This window comes from Xyrauchen texanus, chromosome 2, assembly GCF_025860055.1.
Source record: "Xyrauchen texanus isolate HMW12.3.18 chromosome 2, RBS_HiC_50CHRs, whole genome shotgun sequence".
Classification (NCBI taxonomy): Eukaryota; Metazoa; Chordata; class Actinopteri; order Cypriniformes; family Catostomidae; genus Xyrauchen; species Xyrauchen texanus.
This window is the reverse complement of record NC_068277.1, coordinates 53672453-53688736: the sequence shown is the minus strand read 5'-3', so window position 1 is coordinate 53688736 and position 16284 is coordinate 53672453. Positions and strand designations below refer to the sequence as shown.

The following is a 16284-nucleotide window of genomic DNA, read 5'->3' as shown; positions in this document are numbered from 1 at the left end:
CCATCCCTAAGCATGGTGGTGGCAGCATCATGCTGTGGGGATGTTTTTCAGCGGCAGGAACTGGGAGACTAGTCAGGATTGAGGGAAAAATGAATGCAGTAATGTATAGAGACATCCTTGATGAAAATCTGATCCAGACCGCTCTGGACCTCAGACTGGGGCAAAGGTTCATCTTCTAACAGGACAACAACCCTAAGATAACAACATAACAAAGGAGTGGCTACGGGAGAACTCTGTGAATGTCCTTGAGTGGCCCAGCCAGAGCCCAGACTTGAACCCGATTGAACATCTCTGGAGAGATCTGAAAATGGCTGTGCACCAACACTCCCCATCCAACCTGATGGAGCTTGAGAGGTCCTGCAAAGAAGAATTGGAGAAACTGCCCAAAAATAGGTGTGCCAAGCTTCATACACAAAACGAATTGAGGCTGTAATTGGTACCAAAGGTGCTTCACTAAAGTATTGAGCAAAGGCTGTGAATACTTATGTACATGTGATTTTGAAGATGTACATGTCTCAAAAAATACCCTCATATAGTCACGTAGTATGTCCTTTAGAGGTTGTGCAAAACTATTTTGCAATCTTCAAACTAATGAAAGGAGAACTGAAAAAAGAGAAGAACAAATGAGACATTTTTGACAATGTTCCTTATTTATTGAATGTACAGTTATATTATTTATTGAGGCAATAAAAATTACATCCAGAGTAATAATTTTCCCTTTAACAAGGCAGACCAGTACTTTATCTACATACAGTGTTAACAAGTGTTTCAGTAGGAAGGTGATAAAGAGACAGATGCAAAGAATGTGTGTGAGAGAGAATGCAATAAACTATAAACTCCTGAAACTATGAAATATGTACTTGGTTAAAGCTGTAACTGAGGCAGAGCAGAAGTTAGCCCTTGGGTAAGCAGGTAATTTCCCTTGAAGTCTGACTGCCATCCTCATAGGTTTTATTATAAACACCAACATTACATAGTTAGGATAAATGAGTCAAAAGACAAAGTTCTGATCTCCCCTGAGGATGTCTGGTTATAGACTGGAATTGGCATGCAAACGTCTGCTTTGGAAAACTCCAAACCTTAGCAACCATGCAGAACTGAATTTAAAGGGCAGGATTTACATTTTAGAGCAAATTCAGAGCAACAACCTGAATTTTGTCCCATTTCGAGACACACACAAAAAGTGGTTTTCAAGGAAAATAATTATTAGAAATTGGGTATTTAAAATGGTAAAATTTTGCTATTTTGTCTGGTCAAAGTCAAAACCATCACTTTTCAATTTTAACCAAAAAAAAAAACAAGAAACGTATCCTTCTTTCAGCTTGCTATTTAGAAAACAAAAGTGATATTGGAGAATCATACTACGCAGTGTTTGATTTTAAAATAAAATATCTAAAATAATTTTTGGCCTGTTTCTCTATAAAGACACCTACACCTCATTTAACCAACAAATAATATGACAGACAGCAGAAGACAGATTGGTATCACGGTAATGTGTGCTTGTTGTAGGGACACTAGATAGTGAACTTTTAAGTGCCCCTCCCTAAACCGACACACAAGCAAAGACAGACTGCACCATCCACTTCTTCTCTAGTCAGTAGTGGACTAAAGAGGAATGAATTATATGATGATCCATAAGAACTGTTATGCGTTTACAATGAAATACACATGAATATTTCCTGGTAGAATGATTTTGGCCCTTAAGTACAACAGTACATGAAATTTGGAGAGGATATACTTACATGCACGTACCATTTATTCCTGTTCATATGGGTATATAACGCTATTGACTTAACATGCAAACACACTATAAAGACTATGTGCTGAATTATGTACATTCACACTCAAACACAATTCCTCAACACTCTTATTTCCTTATAGTGAAAGATGGTGTTTCCCATCTCAAAACAGCCCTTTTGCTTGTGCCCTTCTGGCCTTCTAAACTCTACTGTGCAGTATCCATTCACACAGCCAAGGGTATAATCACTCACTCGCTCACACATTTACAAAATTGTGTAAATTACACATCTAGGAAAATCCTTTCTACTTTCATCCAATCTGAGAGAGTAAATGTCACGTCTATGTTGCATATTTGTCAAAGAGGCCAATTATGAGGCCTGTTACTTAGCAAATGTCTTTGCTTATAGTCGTAAGTGCTGCAATTGATTGTATTTCTCAAAGTGCTCATAAAACACCAAGCAAACTCTCATTCACTGGCTTTATAGTGCAACTGATGCACCCGAGACCAGGATAGCAGGGCATTGAGTGCAGCTGGCAGAGCGAGCGCCGTATTACACATATGTGTGTGTCAAATGAAATTTACTTTATTCATCCTCATGTTGTACCAACTTTCTTTTTTCTGTGAAACACAAAAGGAGATGCTTTGAACGTGAGTGGTGACTGAGGCTGTCACTGCCTAATATACAACCTACCATCTCCTTAGAAAATCATACAGGCTTAGAACAACATGACGTTGAGTTTTTGGTGATCTACCTCTTTAGGAGAGAGAGGTGGGGGGAAAGGTGAGAAGGGATATGGGAGGTTCACAAGAGATGAATGAAAAAGCGATGGAATCGAATGTATTAAAGCAAACAGGAACTGCAGAGAGCCAGCAGAACAGATTACAGTAACAGAAAGCCAAATCCAACCATCACCCTTTCTAATGGACTAAAAAAAAGCCTTGGATTGCAGTGAACGGAGCTAAACTGGGGAAGTCTTGCTTTAATCTCACCTTAAAAATTTATATTAGACAACATGTTATGACTCTGAATAGACCTGACTTGAAAAAAGCCAGAGGGGGTTTGTAGTATCTCAGTCACAAATAGTACTATTGCGTGTAGCATCTCAGTAATAGGATATGAAGTTGAACGCCACTCGAACCCGGGTGAGTGGATTCAAAGGGGTTTGTATAAAAAAATGGGGTGGAACAAGAAATAATAACAAAAAGTGTCTGGAAAGTTTCCTGGATATCAATCGATTTGAGAGTGTGAGACATGTGGGATCACTGCCAATAACACAGAATTTCAGAGTCAGGATTAGATTACATTAAACCAACCTAAACAGAGACAGATATGGGGGGAGGTAGAGTAGAGAGAGTAGGATTATAGGATTTTAGAAAGCATAATCTGGTAGAGAGAGTTAAGTAAAAGACGACGTGAGGCACTTAAACATTTATACACAACACGCTCAAAACAAGATAATCGATTCACTCTCTTCAGAAAAGTGTTTTGGTTGCAATGTAGCTGCATTAAAAGAAATTTACTGTTGAAATCATGTTACTGTAGATTGGCTAAGCAATAGTCCATCTGTGCAATTTTATGTAAACACGTACCATTCAGATTCAGCATTAGTCAAGCCTCATAATTCACCCATTCGCTACTGCCACCTTCAAGACAATTTGCAGTACTACACATAGAGCTACACAGTACACACTATACAACAGAAATAGAGAACATAATGAAAGGTTTACCCCACCCAACCCTTTCCACAGGTGTCTTACACACAGGCATTAGCATTAAGAGCCCACGTTTTTAAAGCTAAGATAAAAATCCAATGTAATTAAGGATTATAAAAGGACTTTGGTTAAAACGAAAGTAAAAAGATCTGAAATCAGACAGACAAAGTGGGAAAGTGTATGCAGGATAACAAAAAAATAAAGCAATCCTTAGTCTTAGTAATACTATATCTATACTTAGAATCAAGAGGACAGAAATGGATTGAGGAGACTGATAAGAAAAGCAAAACAAAAAACTGTAGTATCACTAGTACACTCCTGTAGTGTCCGTCTCTGACTTGACATGAGTTTTTGAGGTGGGGGAGTCCAGCAATGAGGCACTGATATTGCCGATGTTGCTCCAGCTGTGATTGGGGGAGGAGTAAGTGGGTGTGCTGCAGTTGGAAGGCGGGCCGGAACTGTCCTGATTGGCCTGACTCATGAGGGTGTCTTTCAGGGAGCTTTTGCTCTCTAGCTCCCCTTGTAGATACAGAAAGATCTCATCTGGTAGGCGCTTCAGCTCCGCATCACATTCACGTGTCAGGCGGGCCTGATTCTGCAGGGAGACAGTGAATCAGACCACCAATCAGAATGAATGATTCAGCAGTGGGAGCTGTAACTTAATGTGAAAAAAAAAACCCTATCCAATCTTAGAAATGAAGGAGTGCTCATGATGGAAAACTGAATAGAATAGATTCATAGAAACACTGAATTCAATGTAATGCTGCCACATAACAATTTGACAGTTTGTCATTCTTGCAGTTGAAGTTCTATATTTCTATATTTATATGCTATGTAATTGCCAAATCGCTGGGAGTCATTTTTAGCATATTACGAGGGTGCTCAGGGTGGTTGATTACTGGCAAAATTCATGGGATCAACAAATTTCAGAATCATTGTCATATTATTGAATATAGTTTCTGGTTTCACTGCAGCATGCTGCTAGATTTCTCTGAAACCCTCCTCCTCCCCAGTTTCACCGGTCTAGATCTGCTACATGGGGATTGTACATGTCTCATTGTGCAGCAGAATATCATTCATGTAACATACATGTTGTTGCTTTGTACTTTGTTCTCCTAATCCTAAACCTAACCCTACTAGGGCTGTCAAATAAAAACATTTTTTTTTTAACTTTTCTGCAAATTTAAGAAAGAAATGCACATTCGAATGCTAAAACTGTGCATTCAAATTCTGGAGGTGTGCCAAGCACTGACGATGACTTAAGATGGATTGCATTCTTGCGCTAAAAAAACGATAGACACAGTGCATCAAATACAGTTTAACAGAAAGCAGGTGTCTCAAGATGCTTTATAAAGTCCTTTTTAATTAGACACAGCATCTAAAAACAGTGTTCTTAAACAAAAAGCTGAATAAACAAAAACAAATCGAACAAATTTGTTCATCTAGGGCTCGTTCACATAGAAAAACAAATGGATGGTTGCAAAAGTGTACATTCGGTGTGAACAGCCCCTTAAGTTGGTGGAGGTCTTTGGCAGTTGTGTCTTGCTCTCTTATATGCGTTTCTCAGATCAAGCAATGGGCTTTTAAACCCTTTGTAAGGAAAGTAGTTCAACTTGGAAACGTGTGTCTCGAGATCCTCGCGTTCGGTTCCAGTCTGTTGTGTTCCGTCTGTTTGAACAGCCCCTGGCATGGGCTCAATTCTCTGCCACTTCACCACCAAGTTCAGCCGAATACCACTGCTATCTGTGAATATTGGTACCCTACATACAACTGTAATGAATAAAAAAACAATGTGGTATTTCACATAATTATAATTTTCAATAATGTGGTATTATTATGAAGCTCGAGTCTGGAGTAGTATACTGTGGCATCAGTGCAAATGTAATACCATGTGAACTGTTTATTGAAGCGTTTGCCCTCCTCATTTTACTTTTGACTTAACATTCGAGAATACGGACCAAAACCAAACTTAATTGATTTATTTTATGCACTTTAGTTGAAAACGGAATGCTCTTTTTTTTTTTTTAACAGCCAACTGTGTTGTATGGTTTATGTAGTCAATGTGCCCTCTTGTGGGAACCACGTCAATTTAAAAATCAGCTTGACTTGACGAATTTTGAAAATATTTAAGGTTAAAATTCAAATTTAGTTTCTTTGCCCAATTGACAGCCCTAACCCCTACTCTTTAAACTTCCCGTACCTCAACCTTTGTAGCAGCAAGATCAAATCTTGTGAAAATGAATACGAACAAAAACTAAAATATTAAATCTAAAATGTAGTTAAATATACTATAATATCCTATCACTATTTCATACCCGCATTAAAAAGCTAAATCTTTCTGAGAGTTGTCATGGATGAACTTTATTAATTTGCCTCCAAGTATGAGGAAACAGGGTTTAGTGAAGTGAACAGGACCTATCATTTTAGGACTGAAGAATGAATAGATGAGTGCATGACTGACCAGAGGATCTTCCTCCTCCATTTTCTGAAGGATGTCCTTGTGAAGGGCTTTCAACTTCTCTTGACGTTTCCCCTGAGACACTTCCAACTACACAAAGAGATAGAATGACTCAAAGGAATTTACAAGAAAAAAGTACCTTGATTGTCTACAGAGTTCGTATGATAAAGATATGGAAATGCAACACCAAGTCCTAACCAGATGTGGCAGATTTAGGGGGCAAGTGATAATCTGACTGTTTCTCATTTAGTTCACGATGTGATGGTAGCCCCGCCAACAGTGAAATCTAACACACGCACGCACGCATGTTGGTGTGGCTATCCTTATGAGGACTCTCCAAAGACAATAATTTTTGTACTGTACAAATTATAGATCCCCTATATATCCCCTAACCCTCACAAAAAACTTTCAGCATTTTTACATTTTCAAAAAAACATCGGTTTTTAAGCAAGTTGAATTATGGGCACACTAGAAATGTTCTCAAAAATCACATTTATACCATAAAACCCTTGACCAGTTTGTAACCTAAACCCCCCCACCACCCAAACCCACCGGCACGTGCACACACACATAAACGTGTAAGATCAACACAGCTATAGGGAAAAATTCTCATATTTTCTTCATGTTTTAACTAGGTTTTTACTATAGTGAAGTTAATAAATTTGATAAGAATTTGCTTATTTGTATATTTAAATGAATGTTGAAATTGAGAAATGTATATGTAAAGATCTAAAAAACATCAAATACTTGAAGTAGTATATGATAGTAGACAGTAATATAGAAGGTAAATGTAAACTGTGCCGGGACGCTTCAGTAATTGAAGTGCAATCTATAATAAGCCTAATTTACATACATGTTTGCACGGAAAGAAATTACAATAATTAATTTAAATTAAGACGCAGCACAATTTCAGTGCAGATTGAGCCTTTTAAACTAGATTGCAAGTGGTTAGTAAATAAGATGAAGCTTTTTGCTCTAAATCACCATGCACCAAAGTGGCACAACCGTTTAGTGAAGTCGCCTCAAATATTTTCTAATCAGCTGAGATTTTGTAGTTTTGAGCAGTTACCGGAATGCGATTTCAGTGAGTACATAAAAATCTACTGATGCTAATTTTCATAATTAATTGCCATGTTAGGTTAGGACAAGGTGCAAAGCCTTTATTCACTATATCTACTGTTGTGAGACAGAGCAGCTGATATAATAAAAGCTATTCAAGCAGAAATCCAAATAAATACGAAATAATTCTTAATTTATTTTTTAAATAGTTTTCAAATCTACTCACCTGACGGATTAAGCTGACCGACTCATAGATATGCTTTTTATTGATATCATTCAGCTCCCTGAAAGAAACAGCAGAAGGTTACTTTCCTGGTATATTACTGTCAGGGTGAGCCGAGGTGCTGACTGAACTCTTCAGACATTCATGTCATGATCAGCCAAAGTACCAAATTCATATAAATTCAGAATTCAATAGTCTCATTTATCAGTATCTACCCTTCTGTTGTGTCACTTTACACAATTTTAATAGCAGGACCAAGAGAAACAGATCATCTCTAGTCTAAATTAAAGGTTGGTCTTAAAAGGTTTTAAACAGAACAATGCTCATTCATCCAATATGCTCATTTGCATTTTTGAATAAAAACCTATCTTGGCCTATTTACAGGTGGCACTCTTCTCCTGAATGGATGGTGTAGTGGTAGCCATGTGGATAAGAATCTGCACTGGTAACAGAACTGGTTTCAGGCAGGTTAGATCCTATAGAGGGTTAAAATGTGAAATAGAGAAGAATTGCGATATCCTCTTAACCCCAGATTGCTAAAGGGAATGTGCCTGAAATGAGTTCACTGTAAGGTGCTTTCGATTTTCATCACAGCACAATAGGGAAGCGAACCTGATGGTTCTTATCTCTGTAGTAGTTAGAAATCTGGCCAATTGTAGAAAAATGATACCAGATTATTTGAATTGAGATTGTACCACGCAGATTAAACTACGCATTTGAATGCCAGTATAGACCCATTAGAGGTATTTGAGGATGTTTTTAGAAGGACAAAAGCATTACTGACGCCTCTGACTTTTCTTTTTCTGCTTTCTTGGCCTCACAGATGCTGTTCAGTCTCTTCCTCTCCAGAATCTTCTGCAACTCTTTCTTCTCCCTGCAAGTAGAAATGTGGCATTTCAGCATGTATCCAAGCACACAAAACAGAAACAAACACACACAAAGCAATCATTTCTTACTTTTCACACACTTCCTTGAGTTTCTTGATCTGGGTTGTTTGGCATTCTTGGGCGATTTCCTTCAGCTTCTGATTGGCCTGAGACAGAAGCACAGAGTGACTAAGAATAAACAATGTTTATTGATTGTTGTGTCTTTGGGCTAGTGTTGTGTGTGTATTACCTCTTTAAGGTGACAGTGTTTAGTCTCCGTCTCTGTCTTATGTTGTGCCTGTCGGAGATCGAGAAGCTCCTGCATCTGCTCCTGTCTGAACTTCTCCGTCTGTTTCTGTAGTTCCTGATCCAGCTCGTTAAGTTCCCTCAGTGCATGCTCTTCAGATCCACTGCACACACACACAAACAGCAAACACCCCAAAATATAAAAAATAAATAATAAAAAATACCATGGAAATGATGTAAAGTGATCATCAATCTACAATATTTGACACAAAGTGCCATTTTTAATTTGTCTTGGTAATCATTGTGCCATATGTTAGTTAGTAAGTTTGTTAGATAGTAGCCTTTATTTAACAAAGTTAAAACCCATTAAGGTTAAAAATCCCTTTTGCAAGAGACCTGGCAAGAGGCAGCAAAAAATAATGACGTGTCATAAAAATGTCAAATTAGTTTAAACTAGAGCTGTCAGAATAAACATGTTATTGTATGCCACAGACGAACATAAAATTTTAACTATCACCAAAACGCACAATGAGAAGATTTTGCCAGATTTTTTATGGTGAATTCAAAGTACCACTTGACATATTGTTTTATTTTCATTCACGAGATGGAAATAAATGCATTATGACAGGATAAGAAGTATATATATGAGTGTAAAATTGAAGCATTTTCAAAATATGTGATTAATTGTGATTAACTACAGATAAGCTGTATTTCTGTAACTGCTGATCTCCTGGGATTATCACACACAACAGTCTCTAGAATTTAATCAGAATGACGCCAAAAACCAAACAAAAAACATCCAGTGGGCAGCAGTTCTTCAGACGGAAGGATGCCTTGTTGATCTGGGGCAAAATAAAATTTCTGATAATAACCTCCATAACCATAACCTCGCACATAAATCTCTGAATACTCAACCAAAATTCTTGAATCTTAACACATCCCCAAAAGACATGGGCTGTGTCTCCATCTTCTGATTGACAGATCGCCAGCAGGTGTGTCTTTAAGACCAAGCCAATCCAATCTATAGGGGGTCTAGTAGGCTCTATGTAAAATATTATATTGCATAAGGTGAACCCTTGCATCTCTAGATGCAGACTTGATGTTTTTCAGAATCCTAGCCCACACGCTCTCCTCCAATACCAAGTTTAGATCTTTCTCCCATAATCTCTTGATAGTGGTTAAAGCTCCATCCCCCAGACTCTGAATAAGCAGGGAGTAATACACTGATGCCCCATGACCTTTTCCAAAAGCAGTAATCTGCTGCTTTAGGGGGGTGTAAACTACTCCCAAAAACAGTACAAAGCAGGTTGCTCAGCTGTAAATACTGATAGAACTGAGATCTGGGAACAACCAAAAAGTTGAACCAAACTTTGAAAGGATCTCAACACTCCACACTCTATAGATCACAGTGTGTAGTAACCCCCCTCCCAATCCACTCTGACCAGCAAAAAGTGGACCTGTTGATTCATAATTTGAGGTTCAGCCATATGCTCGAGGCAACATTTAAAAAAAAATGCCAAATTAAATACTCTAGCCACTCTTGTCCAAATCACGTGCAAATGTGACATAACGAGGTGTGACTTAACTTCTCCGGTTAACTTAATAGAAAGAATTTGCAATTGCGAAATAGGGGCAAGGACTTCGTGTTCAATAAAAAAACCAGGGAGGAAGCATCCAATGAGCCAAATGTCTGAGACCGAACGCATAATAATAAAACAAAAACAAAATGGGTAAGCCTAGCCCACCTTTGTCAATCGGCCTATGTAATTTGTTGAAGTGCAGTCTGAGATGTTTACCATTCCAAATGAAGATTAATAATTCTGTGGAGGCAAGGCATAGATCTAGTAGGGTCAGAGACAAATAATAAAATATAATTTGCGTAAAGCAGAAGCTTATGTGCCACACCTCCCGCCATCAACCCTGGAAAATCATCCTCCTTTCTTATTGTGGCTGCTAATGGTTCCAGGGCAAGACAGAACAATAATGGGGAAAGAGGTTTCAGAGTGAAATTATCTGAGATTAATAACATTTGTTTGTACCACTGCTACAGGGTGTTTATAAAGTAAATTAATCCAACCAATAAATGTACTCCCAAACCCATTTCCAAAATTTTAAAAAGATAATCCCATTCTACCATATCAAACGCCTTTTCAGCATCAAGTGAGATGGCAGCAACTGGAGACTGATCATTTACTTCTGACCACATGATATTGATGAAACACCTAATGTTATCAGAAGAGCCCTGCAGAGTGGACCTGATCTATATGTATAAGAGATGTCATAACTTAACAGGTTAGCCAAAATTTTTTACAAAATTTTTACATCTAGCTAGTTCAGGGAAATTGGGCGGTAACTTTTACACTTGCTTGGATCTTTGTCATTTTTAAGAATCAGACTGATCCGGGCTTGTGTCATGGTTGGGGGAAGCTTTCCATTCCTTAATGATTCCGTATAAACTTCTAACAAAAGTGGAGCCAGTTCTGTAGCATAAAAGCTATATAGTAGACGAATTCACGGAGCTATAAAGATCAAGATAGAACTCTTTAAAGGCATTATTAATATAAATGGAAGAGTTAAAAATTTCACCACCAACAGATTCAAGGGAATGGTAGAAATAGACTCTCTCTGCTTTATATATCTAGCCAAAAGCTTCCGTGCTTTGTCCCCCGACTCAAAGTTTGACTGTCTTGCCCTGAATAACCAAAACTCCACTTTCTGCTACAAAATAGTATTATATCTGTATTTCAATCTGGTAAATTCTCTGAGGCCATCAGACAACATTCGGCACTTCAGCTCTGCCTCGGCACTATAATATTCCCTTCCAACTCCACGAGATCTTGTGCTTTGGATTTTTTGGTAAATGAGACATACTGTATGATCCGACCCCTAAGAACCACCTTAAGTGCCTCCTAAGCCACGTCCACAGAAGATACCGAAGACCAATTGGTCTCCATGTAAACACTGATTTCAGTCTTTAACATTAGAGAAACAGATTTAACATTTTGCAACAGGGATACATTAAAGTGCCAACTGTATGATTTATTTTTCTCCATATGTGACAACATATTTTAAATTTACCAGGGCGTGATCTGAGACTAAGATGTTTCCAATTGAGCAATCAACAACAGATGAAATGAGGGACTTGGATATAAAAAAACAAAAATCTATTCTAGAATAAATGTTATGGACTGATGAAAACAAATTTATAGTCCCTACCAGATGGGTTAATAAGTGGCCAAATATCTGCAAGATCAAGATTTTTACGCATCCTGTGAAATGTCAATGTTGCTCTAGGGGGCTTACACACATTTGCTTCACTTTGATCAAGGACGGGTCTTGGAAAATATTGGTTATTTCTATGGCTCCTATTCTCAAGATCTTCGAGTTTTTCAAGAACGTGTTCCAAATCAACTTTGGTCACCAGCGGATTATCAGATAATTTCCTCTCCGATGACTCCAGATAATCGATCCACTTCTCAACATCTGCCACTCTTGTAACCAACTCAGAGAATTTAGCTTCAATCACCATAATCGATCGACGTATTACAGCGAGATCCTCAAAGTCATTGAGGACAGTTGACGCTGGATTCTCCCACTTCACCATCCAAATCGAGTCCCCGGTCAGCAGGCCCGGCAGAGGTTTCATCTTGAGCACATAAGTGTTTTTTAATGTCTCCAGAGCCCAAGGATTTTTACTTCTTTGCAATGTTTACCTCAAAGAACAAATGTGTAATTGGGTGTATCAAATCGGCCATCAGGCAGGTGCTTTTAATGTTGTGGCTGATCGATGTATAACTAAATAAGACAGGTTACGTGACTACTACAAAGGATTACTGCAAGATGTGGAGATTTAAAACTAAATAAAATTATATATTTTAAATATTAATCTCAGTTGGTCTGCGTGTAACCATTGGCGTGTCAAAGGTTTCTGACCCAAGCTGACACTTGGAGGGTCTGACTCTATCCTTTTCTTTTAATATCTTAAAAATCCTCATGAGAACTGAACATTCACCTAAATTTGGCTGCTTTACTTTTAAGTTCCTGACCTCTGCACTCACTCTAACAGTTCTCTGAATTTTAATTACATTAAAACAAATGGTTGGCACAATATAAACCTGGCCAATGTTAATTAAGTCATTGGCTCTAAATTTGCTCACCTTTTCTTCAGACTGGGGCGCAAACGTTTCTCCAGCTGAATCCTTCTTCTCTGTAGCTCCGAGTTCAACTGATTACAACGAGTCTTTTGATCTTTACTGAGAGCCCACACCTGAAACACAAATATCCACACACAAATAATTCAACCATTGATAACATAATTGATAACAATGTGTATGATAAAATAAAAAAGGAATAGTTCACCCAAAAATTTTAATTAGGTCTTTATTCTCATGTTTTTCAAATCGCATAGTAAGGATGTTGAAGGAGCAATGCTTGACTGGCTAGTCGACTAATCTGTCATAGGGAAAAACCCTGTATATTAGGCTAGTTTTGGGTTCACCTGACCCTGATCAGACACATTTCTAAAGGGATGTTTATATAAGAGGTATTCCTGCATTCAAAAACTGCTAGACGGCTGTTTGTAACACCATCTTAAAAACGTAACGCTCATTGCAGGATGCTCAAAAACAATGCAAGACGCGCCAGAAAGTCTGTTTGAATAAAGCAGCATAAACGTAATCCACAAATTCCAATGGTTTAATCCATGACTTCTGAAGTAATCCAATCGGCTTTTGGTGAGAACATTTTCACTAGAAATATTGACATGGCAATTATTTCTAGCTAGATTACACTTCCAAGCACCATCCAGCGCTCTGCGCATGCATCAAGCACTAGGAAGTGTAATCGTGCTTGAAATCATGATTGCGCCTAGAGACTGCAATGGCAAGATGTACAGTTAAAAATGAGTTATATTGTGGTCTGTTTTCACCCAAAACCAATTCAAATCGCTTATGGATTACTTTTATGCGGCCTTTGTGTTTTTGGAGCTTTGTGAGGTTTTGGTCACCATTCACTTGCATTGTATGGACCTACAGAGCTGAGATTTTCTTCTAAAAATCTTTAAAAAATTTGTGTTCTGCAGAAGAAAGAAAATCATACACATCTGGGATGGCATGAAGGTGAGTACTTTCATGGTTATCTCATAGCTCTTTTTTTACCATTTGGAGCTTGACTGCCTGTGGTCAATATGAACTTTTGTTATATAAATGAATGTGAAGTCCATTTCAAACAAATTTGTTCTGTGGAGAAAAAAAAACTGCATTCTGGTATGGAATGACATGGGAATGAGTGACTAAATACATAAAGTTTTGGTTAACTTTTGCATTTATACAGTGATGTTGCACTATGGAGTCTATTTGACCTTTTTGATGTGTTTCTTTCGCAGCTCCTTGAGTTCCTTGCATTGCTTCCTTAACAGCTTTAGGTAGGAATTGTGCTGCTTGAGCTGTTCAATAGACTGAGGTTCAATGACTGTAAAACACACAAACACACAGTTTTGTTATGACCTACAACATCTCTCAGCTCTCCGTGTTGGGGCAGCATGACAGACAAAGATGTGGGTACGATGGTTAGACGATGGTTAGCAGGTCTTACCTTTAAGAATATTGTTGACTAGATCTTCTTTAGGGCCTAAAATATATTACATACAGGTCACTTGATAGACAGAACATGCATATTCATGAACAGACATCAATGAAGAACTGAAAAGTTTGGAACATGAGAGAGAGAAGAACAGAGAAAGACAGACAGAATGACAGCACATAAATAGCAGGAAAGATCTTTGAGATATCTGTGAAGAGTTTTGACCAAACCTGATGCAGGTGTGCTCATGACCTCATTGACTACAGGAGGAAGTGTTGAAGGCATAGGGAAAATGTGGTCAACAGAGGTCATGCAGCTCGAGTCAATCTTGTCTCCTTCCTCTTGTTTTGAAGGGCCACCCTACGATACACACACATGTAGTCATTTAAACAAACATTGGCATTAACGTCATTATGAAATCCTCAACCCTGTTTCTTCTGTAATGGGACTTATATCTGAGTGATAATTCAAGGCTCCTTTTTCAATTATATTGTTATAATACAACAGTTAGTTCCGGTCCTCAAAATCAACTGGACGAGGCATTCAAAGAGTGCTGATAGACCATCAGCACTGGGATGCTTTATTGTTTGTATCACTATGCTTGCGTTTGTAGCATTCCAAACAAACGTGTAAGAGCAGTGCATCTGTTTTTCAAGGATGAATTTTCATTCATCATTGTTACATTAAAGCTTTGAGCAAGCAGGTGGTGACAAAAAACAGTCTTGTGTGTGTGCTATGAGCAGTTGAGTTGATGTTGACCAACTCTGTTGACAGTCAGTGCAAGTCATCCAGAATTGACTCCATGATCACTCCGATTACTACTACACTATAGCTGAGAAATAGAGTTAAACTAACAGCTTCAACATTACTGTTCATCACCCTCAGTCGCTCTCTCTTTTTCTCATAAACACACACACACGTCCTTGTTTCTCCAATAACATGTTCAAAACAGCCTAAGCTGTTGTTATTAGTTCTAAGATGTGGTTTTTGAATTAGTAATGGAGGATTGGACGTATCCTTCGATCTAGCAATGGCAGATCCCGAATCCATGTAGAAAAAATTTTGTTCCACAAATTTTTTTGGGACAATCCTTAGTTTTTCTCTACTTATTTATTTGTTTGTTGAACAGTTGTATAGAAGCAATCTCACACATGCAATTGTGCTGCATTGTACATCTATCAGCATGGCTATGATTACCTGTGGCCTCGTGTCAACAGCTGTGTTGATAGATGGATATACAGAACTCTTGCTCGTGAGATATTTCTTTATTGTGGTTTATAACACTTATGTTAACCTGCATTAAATTACAGCATTAAAACTGACGAGTGTAACTTTTTCGGTGTTACAACACTTTCTCCTATCCCAGCAACAATTATAAGTAAGCCATTCGTATGTTAATTTTCAAAAATTTTTGAAAATTTAGTTTTCAGTGGTCCGTCCAGCTGCCAACATTGACTCAACCAATGGCTTTAAGGTTAGGGCAGGACTATCTGTTTGGTCTACATAATGCATCTATTATATTGTTTAATTGCATTAGATTTGCTAAATAGAACCTAACTTAAGTAGTCACACACAAGCAAAAACACATGGAACTGACCTCTGTGGGGTCCTCCATAAGTGCTAAAAGTTGCCTTTCTCTCTGGGCCAGCAGAGAGAGATGTTTGATGGGGTTTGTCAGAGCCTCAGCATACTCTGCAAACATATAAGACATACAAAAGAAAGAGAAAGGACAACATCTAAATAAGACTCTGCCCCAAAGGATGGCTCTAAAATGGTGTGGTAAAGCTCTGGAATGGTAACAGAAAGGTTGTCAGATTCAATCTCGCAATGCACAAAATCTTAGTGTTTTTATTTTATTTTCCGGAAAAATATCAAAACATTCTTAAAACTAGACAAAGTTATTTAAGAAACAGAATGAAATAAGATATTAAATCTTGTTTTTAGAGAAATCTAACAAAATTAAGGGGTTTCATGCTTAAAACAAGAAAAAAAAAAACATTTGCCAACGAGGTAAGTAAAACGTACTTGTTTTCCCTTTGAATCAAGTTTTTTTTTTCTTACCCCATTGTTATACATTTTTTTGCTATAAGCATAAAATGTAACTAACGGTACATTTTGTTCGATTTCTCTAAAAACAAGGCAAAGTATATGTCATGTTGCTTTTTAAGTAAATTCATCTTGTTTTAAGAATGTTTAGATATTTTTACTGGAAAACAAGACAAAAATACTATGAAAGAAAATAGTAAGAAAATTATTTTTCTTTCTAGACCCACAAGCCATCACCATTGTGCACTATTGTGATCAAGACACTTTACCCCAAGTTGCTCCAAGGGGATTGTGCACTGTGAAGTTTCTGTAAGGTTTAAAAATGTCTGCTAAATGACTAAATACTACTAAA

General features: G+C 37.7%; 1 protein-coding gene across 1 annotated transcript in view; it reads right to left on the bottom strand.

The window, feature by feature from the left end:
* Positions 1–635: 635 nt before the first annotated feature.
* The window catches only part of plcb3 (phospholipase C, beta 3 (phosphatidylinositol-specific)), an 86852-nt gene continuing 71203 nt past the window's right edge, over positions 636–16284 (bottom strand). The window contains exons 24-34 of the mRNA XM_052091320.1: positions 15484–15578; positions 14117–14246; positions 13899–13934; positions 13666–13775; positions 12464–12573; positions 8311–8470; positions 8151–8227; positions 7979–8068; positions 7198–7255; positions 5916–6002; positions 636–4049 (exon numbers count right to left, since the gene is read on the bottom strand). Coding sequence (XP_051947280.1) covers positions 3762–4049; positions 5916–6002; positions 7198–7255; positions 7979–8068; positions 8151–8227; positions 8311–8470; positions 12464–12573; positions 13666–13775; positions 13899–13934; positions 14117–14246; positions 15484–15578 — 1241 coding nt within the window. The 3' untranslated portion in view covers positions 636–3761. The remainder of the gene's footprint in view (positions 4050–5915; positions 6003–7197; positions 7256–7978; positions 8069–8150; positions 8228–8310; positions 8471–12463; positions 12574–13665; positions 13776–13898; positions 13935–14116; positions 14247–15483; positions 15579–16284) is intronic.